General features: G+C 41.8%; 3 protein-coding genes across 6 annotated transcripts; 1 reads left to right on the top strand and 2 right to left on the bottom strand.

Moving 5' to 3' along the window:
* The first annotated feature begins 862 nt into the window (after positions 1–862).
* LOC126558439 (serine-arginine protein 55) lies at positions 863–12508 on the top strand. Of its 4 annotated transcripts, none has more exons than XM_050214456.1 (8): positions 865–1052; positions 1134–1204; positions 1341–1439; positions 1526–1625; positions 6579–6652; positions 6729–7022; positions 7094–7404; positions 12499–12508. In XM_050214456.1, exons 1-7 carry the CDS (start codon positions 927–929, stop codon positions 7383–7385), a joined length of 1056 nt encoding a protein of 351 aa, XP_050070413.1. In that variant the 5' UTR covers positions 865–926; the 3' UTR covers positions 7386–7404; positions 12499–12508. The 4 variants fall into 4 exon arrangements, with proteins under 4 accessions (XP_050070415.1, XP_050070416.1, XP_050070413.1 ...); XM_050214457.1 differs by having other exon boundaries at positions 1544–1625; XM_050214458.1 differs by lacking the exons at positions 6579–6652; positions 6729–7022; positions 7094–7404; positions 12499–12508 and adding an exon at positions 3155–3361 and having other exon boundaries at positions 863–1052.
* On the bottom strand, positions 10582–11913 carry LOC126558254 (lysosomal acid phosphatase). The gene is made up of 3 exons (XM_050214231.1): positions 11665–11913; positions 11350–11592; positions 10582–11272 (listed from the first exon to the last, which is right to left on the bottom strand). The coding sequence occupies exons 1-3, from the start codon at positions 11911–11913 to the stop codon at positions 10586–10588; spliced, it is 1179 nt and encodes a 392-aa protein (XP_050070188.1). The 3' UTR covers positions 10582–10585.
* A 2607-nt stretch (positions 12509–15115) lies between the features above and the next one.
* On the bottom strand, positions 15116–15656 carry LOC126559239 (N-alpha-acetyltransferase 80-like). Its single transcript, XM_050215369.1, has one exon. It carries the CDS (start codon positions 15654–15656, stop codon positions 15147–15149), a length of 510 nt encoding a protein of 169 aa, XP_050071326.1. The 3' UTR covers positions 15116–15146.
* Between the last annotated feature and the right edge of the window lie 300 nt (positions 15657–15956).

Consider the following 15956-nt stretch of genomic DNA (forward strand, 5'->3'; position numbering starts at 1 on the left):
TCGCCCCAAAATCATGGATTTCGCCCGATGCCAGCATTTTTTTTGCATGATTCACAAAAGCCTTTTTGCTATGAGCGTTTTATCTGCCGATCGCGAATGGAGCAAGAAGATATGCTATGAATGAATTCATGTAAATAACTGTTTTTTCTGTCTTAATTTACGTGTTTCAGTCCAATTACAAAATTAATATTTTTGTTCGAACAGCCTCATTTCGAACTCTACCGCTCGACAACAAGAAAAGCCCATTGAAAGCGTTTACATTACGGTGCTTAGTTCTTAAAGAAAATTCGATCCTCTTTGAATTAAAACTTTGGAACTCTGCAGTTTTGTTAATTAGCCAGCAATTACTAAAACAACTAAAACACATTTCAATTTACATGATTGTACAACAAACTGTCCAGTTCCGCTACAAACAATCGCATCTAATGTCAATGTTGTTCCACATTCGATGACCGACACGCATCGCCTATTGTGCCCCTGTCAGAAGATGAAAAAGAAGATTCGCTAGATCAGATTCTTCGCAGCAAGTTGCAGTACGAACGTGTGCGTGTGACGGTGAAAAATCTGTGGATTTGTGAACCGGAAAGCATTTCGATTGGCAAATACCACGTTTGATATCGATTTATTGTTCATTTGCCGCTTGTTTGGTGTAACCTTCTACCAGGTATGTAAAAATCGACGTGGCTAGTAAATAGAATTCGATGAAGCTACCGCATTTTTTACCCGGCATAAAATGCCATCGTGTGCCTCGCTGCGGCTATGCGGAAAACGGGTTGTAAAGCCGCCATGTTTGATGTTCGCGTGACAAATTTATTTATCGCTGCATGGCTTATTATTTAGCTTAAAATATGTGAGAAAAGTGTTTTTACCACTTTCTTATTGATTTATTGCACACAGCAAGGAGTTTGAGCGAGGTACAACGAGTAATGGTCGGCTCACGGGTGTATGTAGGCGGTTTGCCTTACGGCGTCAGGGAACGCGACTTGGAGCGTTTCTTCAAAGGTTATGGCAGAACGAGGGATATTCTGATCAAGAATGGTTATGGCTTCGTTGTAAGTATAGCTTTCTCTGCTGAATGCTCAAAGCACATGTTGAATTGGTGGAAATATTGCATTTTTTTTCTTTTTTTTTAGGAATTTGAAGACTATCGCGATGCGGATGACGCCGTTTATGAGCTGAACGGGAAGGAACTGCTAGGGGAAAGGTGTGTACTCATGTTTTGTAAAATACCTAATGCATCTCGCTAATATTACAGCGGATTGCTCTAAGAAAAGAAAAATGCTTTTTTGGTGTACCGTTTGATTGTGTATTATTTGTCTTACGTTCATTGTATCCCCCAGAGTCGTAGTGGAGCCGGCTAGAGGTACTGCTCGTGGCCCTAGCGGTTACCGTGAACGGGATCGTTACGATAGGGACCGCCGTGGCGGAAGGTTTGACAAGTAAGTATGATCAACGTGATGGGTGTCAAATAACGAACCCTCCGATTAGTATTAATAACACACAATCCCTTGAACTGTTGGTTTAGATATAAAAGCAATTCCAGGAACAGTTCCCGCTATGGACCGCCGCTACGCACCGAATATCGTCTGGTGGTGGAGAATTTATCGACCCGCGTCAGCTGGCAGGTATGTAGCTTTTCATTCCATTTACATGTTACACACAGGGGGGAATTTTCATGCAAAATATAAAAAAAATGAACTTACTTGTTGATGGATGGGGTTTGTAATTTCATGTTGATACGGTTTTATTTGATATTTAACAAAATAAGAAAGGAATATGCAGGTGCATCTCCTTTAACATATAATTCGGCTTACAAATCTACCTCTCAAAACTTCTGCTGGAGTAAAATAATGTTTGATAGATCAGATGAGTTACAATATTAAATGTGTTGTCGATAAAGTTTGCATTTGCCTCATGGATTGTGATATTTTTTTGTAATTTTACATTTGTTTATTATTCATTTTTAATCACATTTGTAAAACTGATAGCTTTTAAGTATATGATGATACATGTTTTTATGCTTAACCGAAGTGTGTTGCTTGTGATTTTTATGAAAGGAAACTTGTAGTTTCCATGCTGTTGATTAAATAGCTGATTAATAGTCCAATTTTCGCTGATGTTTAGTTGTGTGCAGTTGCCGCCAATAAAATAAGACCACCAGCTATTGCACATCAGGTAAATATGAGTTTGCGAAGCCTACTTGCAACGGATAGAGGATTTTTTGGTTTTTGTAAAATTGTGCATTCTGAAAAAAATGTTCCTATAAGCAGAAATAAAACATAACATCGATTCTCAAATCTTTCTATTTGGACGAAAATATGGCCTTAACATATAAGACCATTCATCAATTTTAAAATTCAAACAAAAAATCTTAATAGTTTTGGGCACATGTTGCAACTCAAATTTCTGATTGCTTTATTAATACACAATCATTGATGAACTTTAGGATAAAAACAAAGATGCTATAGATCAGTTACTGATGATAATTTTACCGAAAAATTGGTAAAGCTATACCTAATCGAAATATCGAAATCAGCTTTTTGACAAATGAACATGTAAAGGTAGTCTTATATTATTGACGGTCACTGTACAATCGTCGTCGCTACTAATTTCACTCTATATTATGCTAGACAATTTACGATTGGTTTATCATTCTTGAAACAGTGAAATGTACAAGCACGTATCCTGTTTGTAAAACGAAGAAAATGATTTGATTGAACTAATAGCATCTAACTTGAAAAATGTTCAGGATATAGAAAAACAAAATGATTGTTTAAAGTATTGCAAACACTAACAAATTATACAGCATTTGCTATCTATGTTATGGTTTAATTGATGTTATTAAATCGTAATCAACCAGTTGCACGAATGTGTTCTTCTTGTTTTCGGAAGATTTTCGATTCTAAATAACTATGTATTCCTGCTATCAGGATTGTCAGTTACTTTTTTCATTCGAAAATATATGTAATAAGAAGATGGTTCATAAATGCGCATAGAAGACGACATAGGGTACGTTTTAGCTTGCTCTCTAGCAGGAAAAGGTGCATTGCAATATATGTGACCAATAGCAAAAATTTCTATCCTAGAAGCCAGCATAACAAATTTAAGTAAATGTAGTAAAATTGTGTATATATTATATTCTCTTTCTGTTAAGGCGGCTGCCCTTATATCATGATGAGAGAGGTCGTAGAACTAGGGTTTACACAATAGACTGTGTGGTAGCGCCTGTTGACGAAAGCAACACTGCAAATGTGACTAGGGAGAGCCAATCTATGAAACGATCGGATGAGGGACCACTGGTTTAGTGAATCAGCAACTGTGCGAAGGACGATAGCCCCAACATGGAGGACCTTTCCTATGGTCTTCATGTATGAATCAGCAACATCCGATACTTGTGTGACAAACACCACCACCACCAACACCAGAGTGCGATGAGGTTGGCGGCATTTGGTTAGATGGCCAAAGATGGATTCAGTGCATTGCCTGCAGACCAGAAACTCAACTCGCACGTTAAACGATCATCCTACATCTACATACTAGTCCGCAGCTTGTGTCAGTTTATGAGGAGTTATTATCAAAAGGAACCTTACAAGAACGCTAATACGGTGAAGACGGGAAAAAGCCTTACAAGGACAGTCCACGCTCATTCCTCCCGGTTCAACACAATTCAGCCTCATTCTCTGGACACATGGAGTTAATGGGTACATTGGAGAGCGCACGGGCAAGCTGTGTTGTTGTCCAGCAGCAAAGCAATCAATTTAGAAAAAAAGTACCGTTGAAGTTCCTTTGATTTTTCTTTCATTTACTTCTTTTTCTTTTCTACACAATCTCTTCCTACCTTTTTATCAATGGTACACTAATTCTTGAAAATTTTTCACATTGATTAATTTTGAAGATTTGTGCGCGAGGCCCAAGGATCGATCGGCTGCTGCCCCTTGGTCTGGTCTGATCGTCTGATGATGAGCGTAGGAAGGGATGACGTTGTGGATGTCTGGCTCTCAAATCGTGTGACCGATGAGCTTTCGAAAGGACGATATTCGCCCTCGATCGTGCACAATAAGACAACGCAGTCCGAAATTGCTTTAAGGAATCCTAGGCCTTTGCGTGAGACGATGTCAAATTCTGCTCTCTTCAAACCTTCAAAACACGGGGTACGAGTCCCTGAACCGTCCATAGGGGAGGAAGTGACTGTGGTGGATCCGGACAACTCAGCTCCCATGATGAAGATGATGATTTTTTCCCCTTTGCTGCAACAATAAGCCATTTGCTGCACCAACGAGAATCCTCGTCACAATTTTATGTGCTTCATGTGTTCGGCTCTTGAGACGATGTGCTGCCAAATAAGTACTGCGACAACGCCAGCTGACCATGATGAAGATGATCCAAATGATGCCTCTCAAAGTAAAGTCATGTCCTTGTTATGTCCCGCTTCAAATGGCCCGATGATTGAAGCCCTCCAACGAATGTCTCCGAGACATGGTGGTGTAGTTCCGATAAGATGATGATGGACCAAAGAAGGAAGTGAACGTTTTCTCGCGCCGCAAATGGAAGATGCGGATCCGGGCTCAACTTCTTGGAACTTCGGCGATGTCATCTTGGAACCCGTCCACAGCCGTACGCGCGCGTAGACGCGTATGATCTATTCCTTTTTTCTTTTCTATTTTCAAGCTTTGACTGCTTTCTTCCCCTGCCAAATGCGTATTTCAATCCATTTCATCCACTCGAGAACATGGACACACTCTCACACACTCCTGATCGATCGATGGTGGCTGGAGCGAAAGACGACACTCATAGCATGATGCGAGATTTATTCTACCGGGGAAGGATGATACCTGGATGTTGATCGGAAACTCTTTCGTATCATCGTCTATTCTTTTGATCTCAGTGGCAAATGGTGCGCAGCCCGTTACGCATCCTTCCGTTTTCGATGTGTGTTGTTGGTCGGACGTTTTGGAAGATGATTATTTCGTCAGCAGTGAACAGCCTACTATCGCGTCACGTAGTAACAATGGAAAAAGTCTCCGAGCATCGCTCTGATGATGATAATTTGCGTTCATCGGGACGCCCTTATTCGCTACTCTGGGTATCGTCGATCGCCCACCGCATTCCCTTCCAAAAAGGGAACCTTCTCCGCGTCACAGAAAGAAGTTTCAAGCGTGTTATGTGAAGGAATGAAGCTCTCCACCCCCTCCTTTGGCATTTTGGCGATGGTGTTTTGCAGCACAGTGTGACGGTTACGCCCGCGCTCCAAATCCACATTAAACACACACATGCATGAAGCAAAGGAGAGGTCAAATCGGTGATTCTGAAAGAGACATGATAAAGGAAAGATGATGATTCGTTGACTGTCCCAAAATACCAAAACACTGTGTGTGTGCCCGGCCGTCAAGGTAATGGTCGATTTTTTTTAGATTTTTGTTTATCTTCTTTTTAAATTAAATCGTATTTCCTCTGCGAGTGTGAGTCTGTGTCGAAGTTCTATCTAATCGATGGTTTTACCGTTTACACGAGAAAACTATCGAACGCGCGTGTATTCCTGTTCATTTCGTTTGATGTTCAGGTTTTCTTTTGTTTCTCTTTACACAGAGTAGCGTAGTCAATTCAATTGGTTTGAATGCTAGGTATAGGAGAAGTAGGCGAGTTATTAAATAGCGCTACGCAGCAGGGGATTAGGCGAGCCGAAAATGGACATCCCTTTCCATACTTATCTGAACGGAAATGATATTGCTGAAGGACATAATGAAAAGAATCATAAAGCACCGGAAGGAACCATCAAGACAACTTGTGAAATGGATTCAGCATGACTCTTGGGACAAACTAAAGAAATCAAAAGATAAATGCGAAGAGAAGCAGCCAATAACATGAAAAAAACCCGCTCAATGAATATAACCACCGAGACTGGAAAGAGATTGCTTGACTGTGACCAACATCCGGTGCGCATTTGAATCGTCAACTGGAGGAAGAAGAGGACCAAATACCAATATGATCGCCAGATTAGATCGTAAAAGCTATTGAAGGAAGGAAGAAAAACTTCCTTAAGAACGTCGATCGTATGTGCTCCCAATCCCACTTGCAAAAAAGCAGAAGACCTGCTGCACGGATGATTCTCCAAGGCCCACCATGCTGTTGCATTTTTTGTTGGAGAAACCACCTCGCTCATCGCCGCCCATAACCTACGGAAATCGTATCAATGATTCTTTTCATTATGCCTGCCCTTTTTTTTGCAAATCGTACAAAGAGAAAAAAGTCGATTATCTTCTGCTTTTGTTTTTGGATATTTTGGAAAAACGCGTTCTGTTATCAGAAGAAAACTGTGATTGGTCTGTACAGCGTGTTTGCTGGTAGTACCTGCTGTTCTTTTTAGTTAGCCAATCCATCTGTCGAGATATGTCCCTTACTATCAAACAGGTTTTACAGGTTAACGAGAAAGTAACTATTTTCTTCGTATAAAACAAAAACATTATACTTAGTTTTTTTCCAGAGTATTGCACTGTACTTGTGGATTAATATATATTAGTGAACATTCTTGACTAATTGTTTGTTTGCGTTTATTTTCTCACTTATTTTGGGTTCTAAAGGATTTGAAGGACTATATGCGCCAAGCCGGAGAAGTCACGTATGCTGATGCCCACAAGCAACGCAAGAATGAAGGGTAAGTGAATGTTTTACTGCAATTGTTTCTTTCGATGTGACTGTACTAATTGTGTTTTATATATTTTTGATTGTAGCGTGGTAGAATTTGCAACTTTATCTGACATGAAAACTGCTATTGAGAAGCTGGATGATACCGAGTTGAACGGACGGCGTATTCGTCTGGTCGAGGACAGAGGACGCAATGGTCGCAACGGACGTGGACGCTCGCGATCTTCCAGCAGCCGCTCGCGATCACGTTCCCGTCGCCGATCGCGTTCTCGTTCTCGGTCGCGCCGTTCGTCACGCAGCAGGTCCAAGTCGCGCAGTCGCTCGAAATCAAAGAATGGATCGAAATCGCCGGAAAAATCTCGCTCACGCTCACGCTCAAAGTAAGCTATATTGAATCGTGCAAATTTCCCATTACTTAAACGCGTGTTTTTTTTTTGTCAACTCTTTACAGCAAATCGCGCGATAATAGCAAATCAAAATCACGTTCCCGCTCACCGAAACGCGATCGCGATGAGTCCCGTTCCCGCTCACGGTCCCGCTCTAAATCCCACTCCCGTTCGCGCTCCAAGTCTAAGGATAACAAGTCACGCTCGCGCTCCCGTTCCCGTTCCCGTTCGCCACGTTCCCATTCACGATCGCGTGATCGCTCGCAGTCGCAGGACAAGTCTCACGACAAGTCCCGTTCGACGTCACCTAAAAATAACGATCACTCTCCAGAGCGTAATGAAAGTATGGAGGATTGAGGCGCAAGAAGGAACGGGCGTTCGGACTTTTAAACAAACACTTGTATTGTAAGGACGAAGGCGACGAATGCGTTTCCAACGCTTGCACCTCTACTTTATCCATTTTTAAATATTAATTATATGCATTAACCTACCATTTATGCATACCGCGACCATTCAATTCCTGATTGGTGAGACAGCAGGCGAATTGTGAATGTTCAGAAAATTCTCTCTTCATTAAACCTCCAACCATCTTTCTTTTTCGTGCGGACGGAATAGAACAAAATAGCGCGTACAAGTATGCATTGGGCCATCTTCTATGGAAATTAAGAATTTAAGCAATACTTGGGTGTAAAATTAATTTACCCAATACGAAGCACCAGCTCTGTTTCCCTGTATCTCGTTTTTCCATGGCGGGATTGTTGCGGTATGTGAAATGTACAATTAAATGAGTTTTCTGCCAGGATGGATACTTTTTTCTCTTTTGGTAATTACTATCTTAGGAAACAGGCAACGAATAGAGTGGGGCTCTATTTTTATCTGTGCACAGATAAAAATGTAGTTGGTACGGAAACGGTCAAAATGGTAGAATTAGGTTTCATCTGTGTAGTGCAGTCAATCATACACGACGCAGATTCTGTACGTTTTTCATAACAAGTTGGCTGAAGCTGGCTAATGATTGATGATTTTACATGTCCAATAATAAAGTAAAGTACACGAGCAGCTGCCTGTATATGCCGTGCTTGTCTGAAAAGGATAAAAATTACGCAACGTTTGGTTTTCTTAACGCCCCCCTCCTCCCTTCCACCAACAAAAGAAATACCAGAAATCGATGTATGCACGCGTGTGGATGGTACCTTCTACCAAGGAAGTTGCGGAATTTTGTCCTACAATATTCTACGAAGGAAATGCATTTCGAGCTATGAACAATGGTCACGTAGATTTACTTAGACTTATGAACTATTTGCTCCACAGATCGCAAAATCTATAAACACCCTTCGTTTGACATTTCCTACTTCTTATTCTGCCCTATAAAACTTATGTGTACAAAAAATAAATATTTGAGTATCTTGTCTTTAATTAAGACTTGTTTTTTTATGATTCTGGTGGTAGCAACTCGTAACTCATCGCATGTGTTCAATTTGTTCATCGTTTTCCAAACTATTAGCTTCATTTCTCGTAGTCTGCTTTCTCACGCCGATCATCGAATGGTTTAACTAGACTTGCCGATACCACTTAGTTGGATTGTCAGTCCTCAATGCGGGGGAACGGTCTGGATGATCTGAAAACCCCGGTACTGCCGCACTGCCACCGGACCGCCCCAGTCTTAGTCTTAGTCGATCCGAATACTTAGTGTCCATTCTAGAGAGTCATTCAAAATTCTGTGGAGAAACCTTCGAGACAATCATCTGTTGATCCAGGATTCAGACTTTACCTGAATTTGTAGAAAGATATCATTGGTTGGTGTATGGCTATCTTAGGTGTCGTAGAAACTAATACCGCACCAGACTCCACACTGCGATGGAACAGTTGTTAGATGAATGATCATCAATCAGTTCATTCCAGGTGCAGGGCGATGCAAAACTTTCAAGAACGTTTGTAGGTTGTCGAAAAGACGATCTGATCTAGGTAGCAAATACTGAATTTCGTAGGAATGGAGTCATCGAGAACTACAAATGTTTAAAAGTTAAAACTCAACATCTATAACAATATAAATGGTGATGAATGCACTCAAGGGTACTGGAGGCTACCAACAGGTTACAGTGCAGCCTGTGGAAACTTATCAACACAAAACAACTTCCGCGAAGATCATATCATGAGAATGACTGGATGACCGTGTGCGAAACCTTATTTCAGATCGTTGACAAGAATAAAGCAGACGTAATGTGCATTATGATCACCGTAGTAAACCGCGAACGTTAGCAGAAAGACATGGTCGAACCTAAGTACATTTAAGGAAAAACTTTAAATTCTATTTTTTTCCTAACCCTGACGGCGTATCTGTGTTTTCGTGCCAGTCCAATTCCTTCGTAGGCTTCTCCGAAGTTCCTCAAGGAAGTGTCCTTAGTCCTCCTTTATGTACCCTATTTGTCAACGAATGTACCTCTATCTCCACCTGAGGATTCTTGCTCTACGCTGATTTTCTCAAGATCTTTCTTCCTGTGTCCTCGTCTGCTGACTGTTGTATCCTCCAAAACTTCCGCAATTCCTTCTCTTTGTGGTGTCGCTAGAATAGCCTAGATTTCGTTCACCAGTTCCCATGTGATTCAGTTCATGTACGCTTTCTGTGATACAGTTATATGTAGGTCGTGTAATTTCTGTAAAGGATCTAGGTGTGTGGCTTGGGGAGACACTTTCATTCAACAAAATGTTGATTATGTTATCACCAGAGCTAACAAATCTCTGGGCATGATTGTTAGGCTATCGTCCGATATCCGCGGTCCCCTCTGTCTGAAGTCTCTGTATTGTTGTTGGGTTCGATCTTCCCTAGAATAAGCAGCCTGTATAGTCTGTAATAGTCAACTGCGATGACCAGACTGCAGAGCGTTCAACGCAAATTTATCCGTTCCGTTACCTTCTTGGGGTCGAGCCCATTGAACAAAAATATTTCCACATCCGTTCTAGCGTCATCGTAGGTATCTTGTTAAATGAACTTGATGTCCCTCCTCTCCTATCAGCTATCGCCCTTTACGCCCCTTCTCGTCACCTTCGCGATAGACTTCCTCTGTATATCCCATCCCGCCACACACACTACGTCTCGAACGACACACCGTTTTCTTAGGGCTCTATTGGCTTTCGCCAACCTGTTGCCTGATCGACTACAATGTTCCTCTGTCTCATTTTCGTGAATCTTCCTTTTGTTCATAATAATAATTTTAATATCTTCTACTTCCTCTTCCTGTTAAACCTCTTTGACGGACAGTTTACTAAAACCAATAAATGAATAAAAAGTATCTGTTATTAACTCTCAATAGTGATTGCTTCATAGGACATCTGCAGTGGCTCAAGACTACGAAGTATTTTCTAAACACTTTATTTATTAGAGTAACTTGAAAATTCAACAAAATAAAAATAAACATTTTAACGAGGCCACTATTTAGAATATGGTCACAAATGAGATTGTCTTTTTGGCATTGTGTTTTTCCTTGTTCCTTCCAACAGCTACAATTCATCACATGTATCTTATATTACAACAATGTTTAGGATTATCAAGACACTTTTCACACTAACTGACACGTTTCGTCGTAATTTCTCAACCTCACCGTGTCCATCACTTGCTCAAACTTGGTCAACGAACAAGGACTTTCACAGTTCGGTATTTCGATCTCCTTCGGATACTTGTCGTCGCTGTTGAAAAAGTACACCAACTTCACCTCAAAATCATCATCAAAGGTAATGCTGTGGTGCAGCTCGAACACGATCGCAGCGGAAAAGTCCGGCTTGCCAGTGGTCTGTTCGATTACATTCAGCGCTCGCATAAAGTTTACCAGCGTTACGTCATGACCGGAATAGATGAAAATGTTACGTTCCGGTATCAGTATACCGGAACGTCGCCGAATTGCATTGTCCAGCAGTTCGGCCACGATCGCACCGCCTTTAATTTTCTTCATCAACGGTAACTCGGTGATCAGCGCCAGACTACGCTCGGCAATCGGTAACATTTTTTGCGGGAAAATGCCTTCCGTCCAGTCGGGCAACTCCAGACCAGCCGCCTTTTCAATCTCGAGCGTGTTGTACAGCAGCTCCACATCGAGAATGGTGCTTATATTTTGGCCCGTCCCTTGGCTTAACGTACGAAAGAGTGCCGCATTCTTTTCGTACAGTTCCCTAACATCCTTGGGCGGATAAGCTAGTAAGCGTTGTTTCGATTGGTCATACCTTGGACAGGGTTGCTTTTGAGCTAAAATCTGTTCAGCGAAAGTGTAAGAAAAATATTATTTATAAAGTAGTATGCTTTGCACTCCAAATCGGCACAATTACGTACCGTGTCTCGATCGCGTGGTAACACATTAACAGCGGCTGGTTGCCATGGTATCGGTAATGGATTGGTGTTTTCCAGCGGTGGAAGAAAACCGGCTATAAAGCTCTGCGCGCTCATTATACATCGCTCTGCATAGCTGCTTACTATGGTCATGTGTTCCTTGGAGTATAAACCGTTCGGGGGAAGCAGACGATAATACCGTGGTCGAAGCAACTTTCCCAACTGGTACATCTGCTGCGATCCTTTCTATGAATGTGTGAAAAAATAATGAATTTACGATGACTTGGCATTTGCGAATAGTACCATGTGTGTAAGTACCTCAGATAGTGCGCCTAAACCACCCGTCCAGTGATGATTCCGGTGCGGATCGTTCGGGTAGAAATCGGTCGGTGAACGGTCACCGTGGCGGAAAATGATGCTCACCATACGAAGCGTTCGCAGGCCCGACTCATCCGTACTGTCACCGAAGGCCAGATAGGCTAACATTACGGTTAAGCATGCGCCACCAAGCACTACGACCGATACCGTAAGGCCACGCTTGCCAGGCTGCATACAATCGGAACCCATTCTGGGTTTCTGGGTGTCCCCTGGGATTGGTGGGAAACCTGTTGAACGGTTGTGGCAAAACGGAATGTTCTATTATTATCGTTCAACAGTACACATTAAACTTTACATAATGCAATGATCAGCGGGAACTTTAAGAGATGCGTTTACTTAGCTTATTGTTGCTATCGCAATATTTTTTTAACTTTATCGCATACCTGCTTTAGAAACCCCTTTCGGGAAGAGCACCAAAACGACAATTCAACCTTACAAAGTAGTTTATCAGCGCCGTCCCCGAAGGGCACATGAACAATAACGACGACGAGAAGAAAAATCTGATTGGACATAAACAAACCATCCGATGCCACACAATGACAGCACGAAGAAGCACACAAACATCGACGCAACGTTGCACAATTGATGCTCGGCGCGCTGTGTAAAATACGATCAACAGACACGATGATCACACACAATGGTGTAATCAACGGTCAAACAATAAGTTAGCGCTATACTATGGCGAAAAACACAATGCACGAAAATTAGAGGAAATTGCTAAATGGGTTTAATGGCAAAAGTTTTGCATTTTATTAAAAAATACTATTTTAACAGTTACTTTTAAGTTAATAAATTGAAGAACATTTTGAGAGGATCGATGCAACAACGACCAACTGCCAGCTTACCTCTGGCTCTGATCGTGATAGAGCTTGGATGAAGTTAAGTTGACCGCAACGTTGTTGTCCCTATGGACAAAAACTTTGAAAATCCGCCAACTAAGGCACTACTAAGACAAATTTATATTTTAAAAATCCATAGTAGTGGTTATTAAGGCAACTTTGTCAGTAGGGGTGGAGGAGTTTTGCTACATTGGTACGATCACCTTGACTATGCTGTCGAAGGTACTAAGGGGTATCTTTAGCGAAGTTTGCGAGCAGCGAGTATCGATCGTGGCAATCAAGCTGAACTGTTATCATGCCATGCAAATATCCTAATGGTGGAGCATGTCATGAGTTATAAGGGCCGTACTCGTCAGCTACTGGTAGGGCGGCATGAAGGGTACAAAGATCCGTTTTCTGTCCGTTAAAGTCCGAAGCCCATCCGATAAATTTTATCCCTTGTACGTTACACTTACAGAAAGCCCGCTTGCGACTGGTCCCTGAAGGTATACGTAAAAGTAAGTTAACCCCGAAGGTCACATTCCTTTTTCGCTAGCTGTTCCATCTTTTGGGCTGCAGCACACTTTAAACTACCCTAGGTGATGTAGCTGACGGAACCATCAGCTTCGTTTCCGACTTGCCCGGAAGAAATAAAACTCAAATAGTGATTTATTTTTGGAAACATCATGCCAAATATAATAGATAAACCTGTCAATTTCTTATGTGCCGACGATGCTAGCAAACGGCTAAATCTCAACTGTGTTTCCTCTGGCGAACGAAAATTTTGCAGGAATGCGTCGTCATTGTAATTTGGAACCACGTGGTGTACGTAGTCTGAAATATGTATTGAACACTGTATCAACAATAGTCGACGGGATCGACTAAAATGATAGTAGGGACCGCAGTGGTGCTACCAAAAGCTTTAGTAACCACTCCCCGACAGATGGCGGTGTGCGCGAATGATCGTGCGTTGTAGCAGCATTAGTGCATGAAGAGTAGTTTCCCGAGGAAGTAGGCGTTGTCCTAGGAAGAAAAGTTTATGCCCTGACACGGTTATGAGATTAGGCAAATTGTCGCGATTTTGGACAGGGAAATTCATGCCCATTTGGTCATGAACATGAGAAACGCCGTGGACAGTAGCCTGGCGACTAGAACCAGAGACAACAAAACCATAGAAACTGTTATCCCGTTAACATCAATAATTGAAGAGCGAAATATTCGTAACCAAGGCAAAGAGAATGAACAAACTTGCGATGGAAAGAGTGTGTGGAGCTTATAATATATTCGAAAGGGTCTGCTAGCGTTAAGGGCAAGTTACCGCTATAAAACCGCTGTCTGTGGAAAGTTGATTCCGGCTGTGGTGATACTAAAGGTGGTTCACCCAACAAATAGACAAATAAGGGTTCAATATACCCAACAAATAGACACATTACAAAATACAATTAATTTGTTGTTTTGCATATACCGGCTTGTCGTTGCTAGAGACTTGCAGTAATGTAGAACATCCATGTTGCTGTAGTTGATTTGAGCATTCGCCAAGGTTTTCTGGAACAATAAATCTATGCCATGAATTGTTTAGTATCTATTTTTGAATATTTAAACGTACCTTCAGCAAGTTCCTTCCATAAAAAAGCCTCTCAATAGCGCCAATCCTTACTGAGGGTTTGAATTCTCGATACTTATGAAGGCTGTTGGTGGTTGTTTTAGTTCACCGGTCACAGTACGATTATTTCACACCAAAACGCAATGGCCCTATTTTCAACGTCCTGCTACACCATCATTATTTGTCTCTGTGCCTGCTACATTTAAACATTCAACGAAACAGACACAATCGCTAGGAGATTGAGAAAACGGTGATGAAAACAACCTATTCTCCTCGACGCCGGCTTCAATTGAAATGTCAAATAAACAACGAAAGACAACAACAAACTCGGTCGAACTCGGTGCAGGGTTAGTGTAGCAAACTATGAACGGAGGAAGCAACCAAATCAAAGATACACAATTTTTGTCAAAGCTTACTTTATGATTGTGATATGTTATTTTTTTAAATCAGAAATAACTGTGGCACATCCATGGAACACTTTCATCGTGGTATATTCTATTGGATATAGTGTACAATTTTTGTAGATTTTCGGCGTAGGTTCCTCTACGTTCGTTGAGCAGTACACATGTAATACGACTTAAGTTTTTGCTCGTTTCTTTAAACACTTTGCGAAGTTTATTGTAAATATGAAATCAGACACGCATTTCTACTTCGGAAAACTATTTCCAAATGCATCGTAGGATAAACTACCCTGCACCCCTTTCAAGAGCTCAACAATTTCAAGCAGTTATTTTTATCCTCCTTTTCTTCAGCGCCAAAGTTCTACACGCTCTACCGCAAACCATGAGCAAATACGCGTGTGTGGGGTGCAGCATGTGCTACATTTAATCATGTGCGTATCATGTATCCGCATTTATATTACTTTAGCATGTCTAAATAATAAATAACATCAGCGTTTCTTATGACCTACAGAGCTTTAACGATACACAATAATCAACCAGACGAAGAATATACTAAATACATATTGTTCCGTATACCCGTTCATTTCGCTAACCCGTCTATCAACCGTCCGCACTCTTAAACATCCAAATTTTTTTGGTACTTTTGTTGAGCGTAGGACGTGACCCGAAAATGTTAATTGCACTGCACAGCTTGTACCCGAGCTTGGCGTAAAATGCTTGCTGGTCGATGGTGGAAAGGTAAATTTTCTTCATATGCAAATTATCGAAACAATGTTTTTCCACCTCCTGCATCAGGAGCCGCCCAATGCCTTGGCCGCGACGTTCGCGTGCCACAACGACGCTTTCTACAAACACGGCGTCCCGATCCGCCGGGATGGGAGACAGTTTGGCATGGGCCAGTACGATTGTTTCACTTTTCACACCCGTCGTAAGTACAAAGCTAGTCGGTAGCGTTTCCTTCGACGACTCCAAACTCCAGAGCCGAGCCGTGTACGAACGGGGCCATTCAGCGTTAATCAGTGCAATGCATTGATCCATCAGCTCCCGGTGCTTATGGATCGGAACCACTCGGTATGGTTCGGTAGGTAAGGGTTGAGGTGGAAGCGTCATGGTTGAATAAACGCGGCACACAGTCCAGCGGCTGGAGCAAATCTGAAACAATAGGCCAAAGGTTGTATTGGATGCGCTGGAAGCAAAGCCAATACCAAAACTAAAAATGCTTTACTTACACACGGGTTTTTCTTAGGAAAGGAAGAAGGATATTCCCACGGTATGCGAACGGCGCTACATCACAGATTCATATGGTTTCTAAAAATAATTGTACGCACCTTCCCGTGTGCCCTGAGGCCCGGCCATACACTTTCCTGTGAATTGAAATCGATGAAATCGTCTAAAATTATTACCCAATAT

This window comes from Anopheles maculipalpis, chromosome 2RL, assembly GCF_943734695.1.
Source record: "Anopheles maculipalpis chromosome 2RL, idAnoMacuDA_375_x, whole genome shotgun sequence".
Lineage (NCBI taxonomy): Eukaryota > Metazoa > Arthropoda > Insecta > Diptera > Culicidae > Anopheles > Anopheles maculipalpis.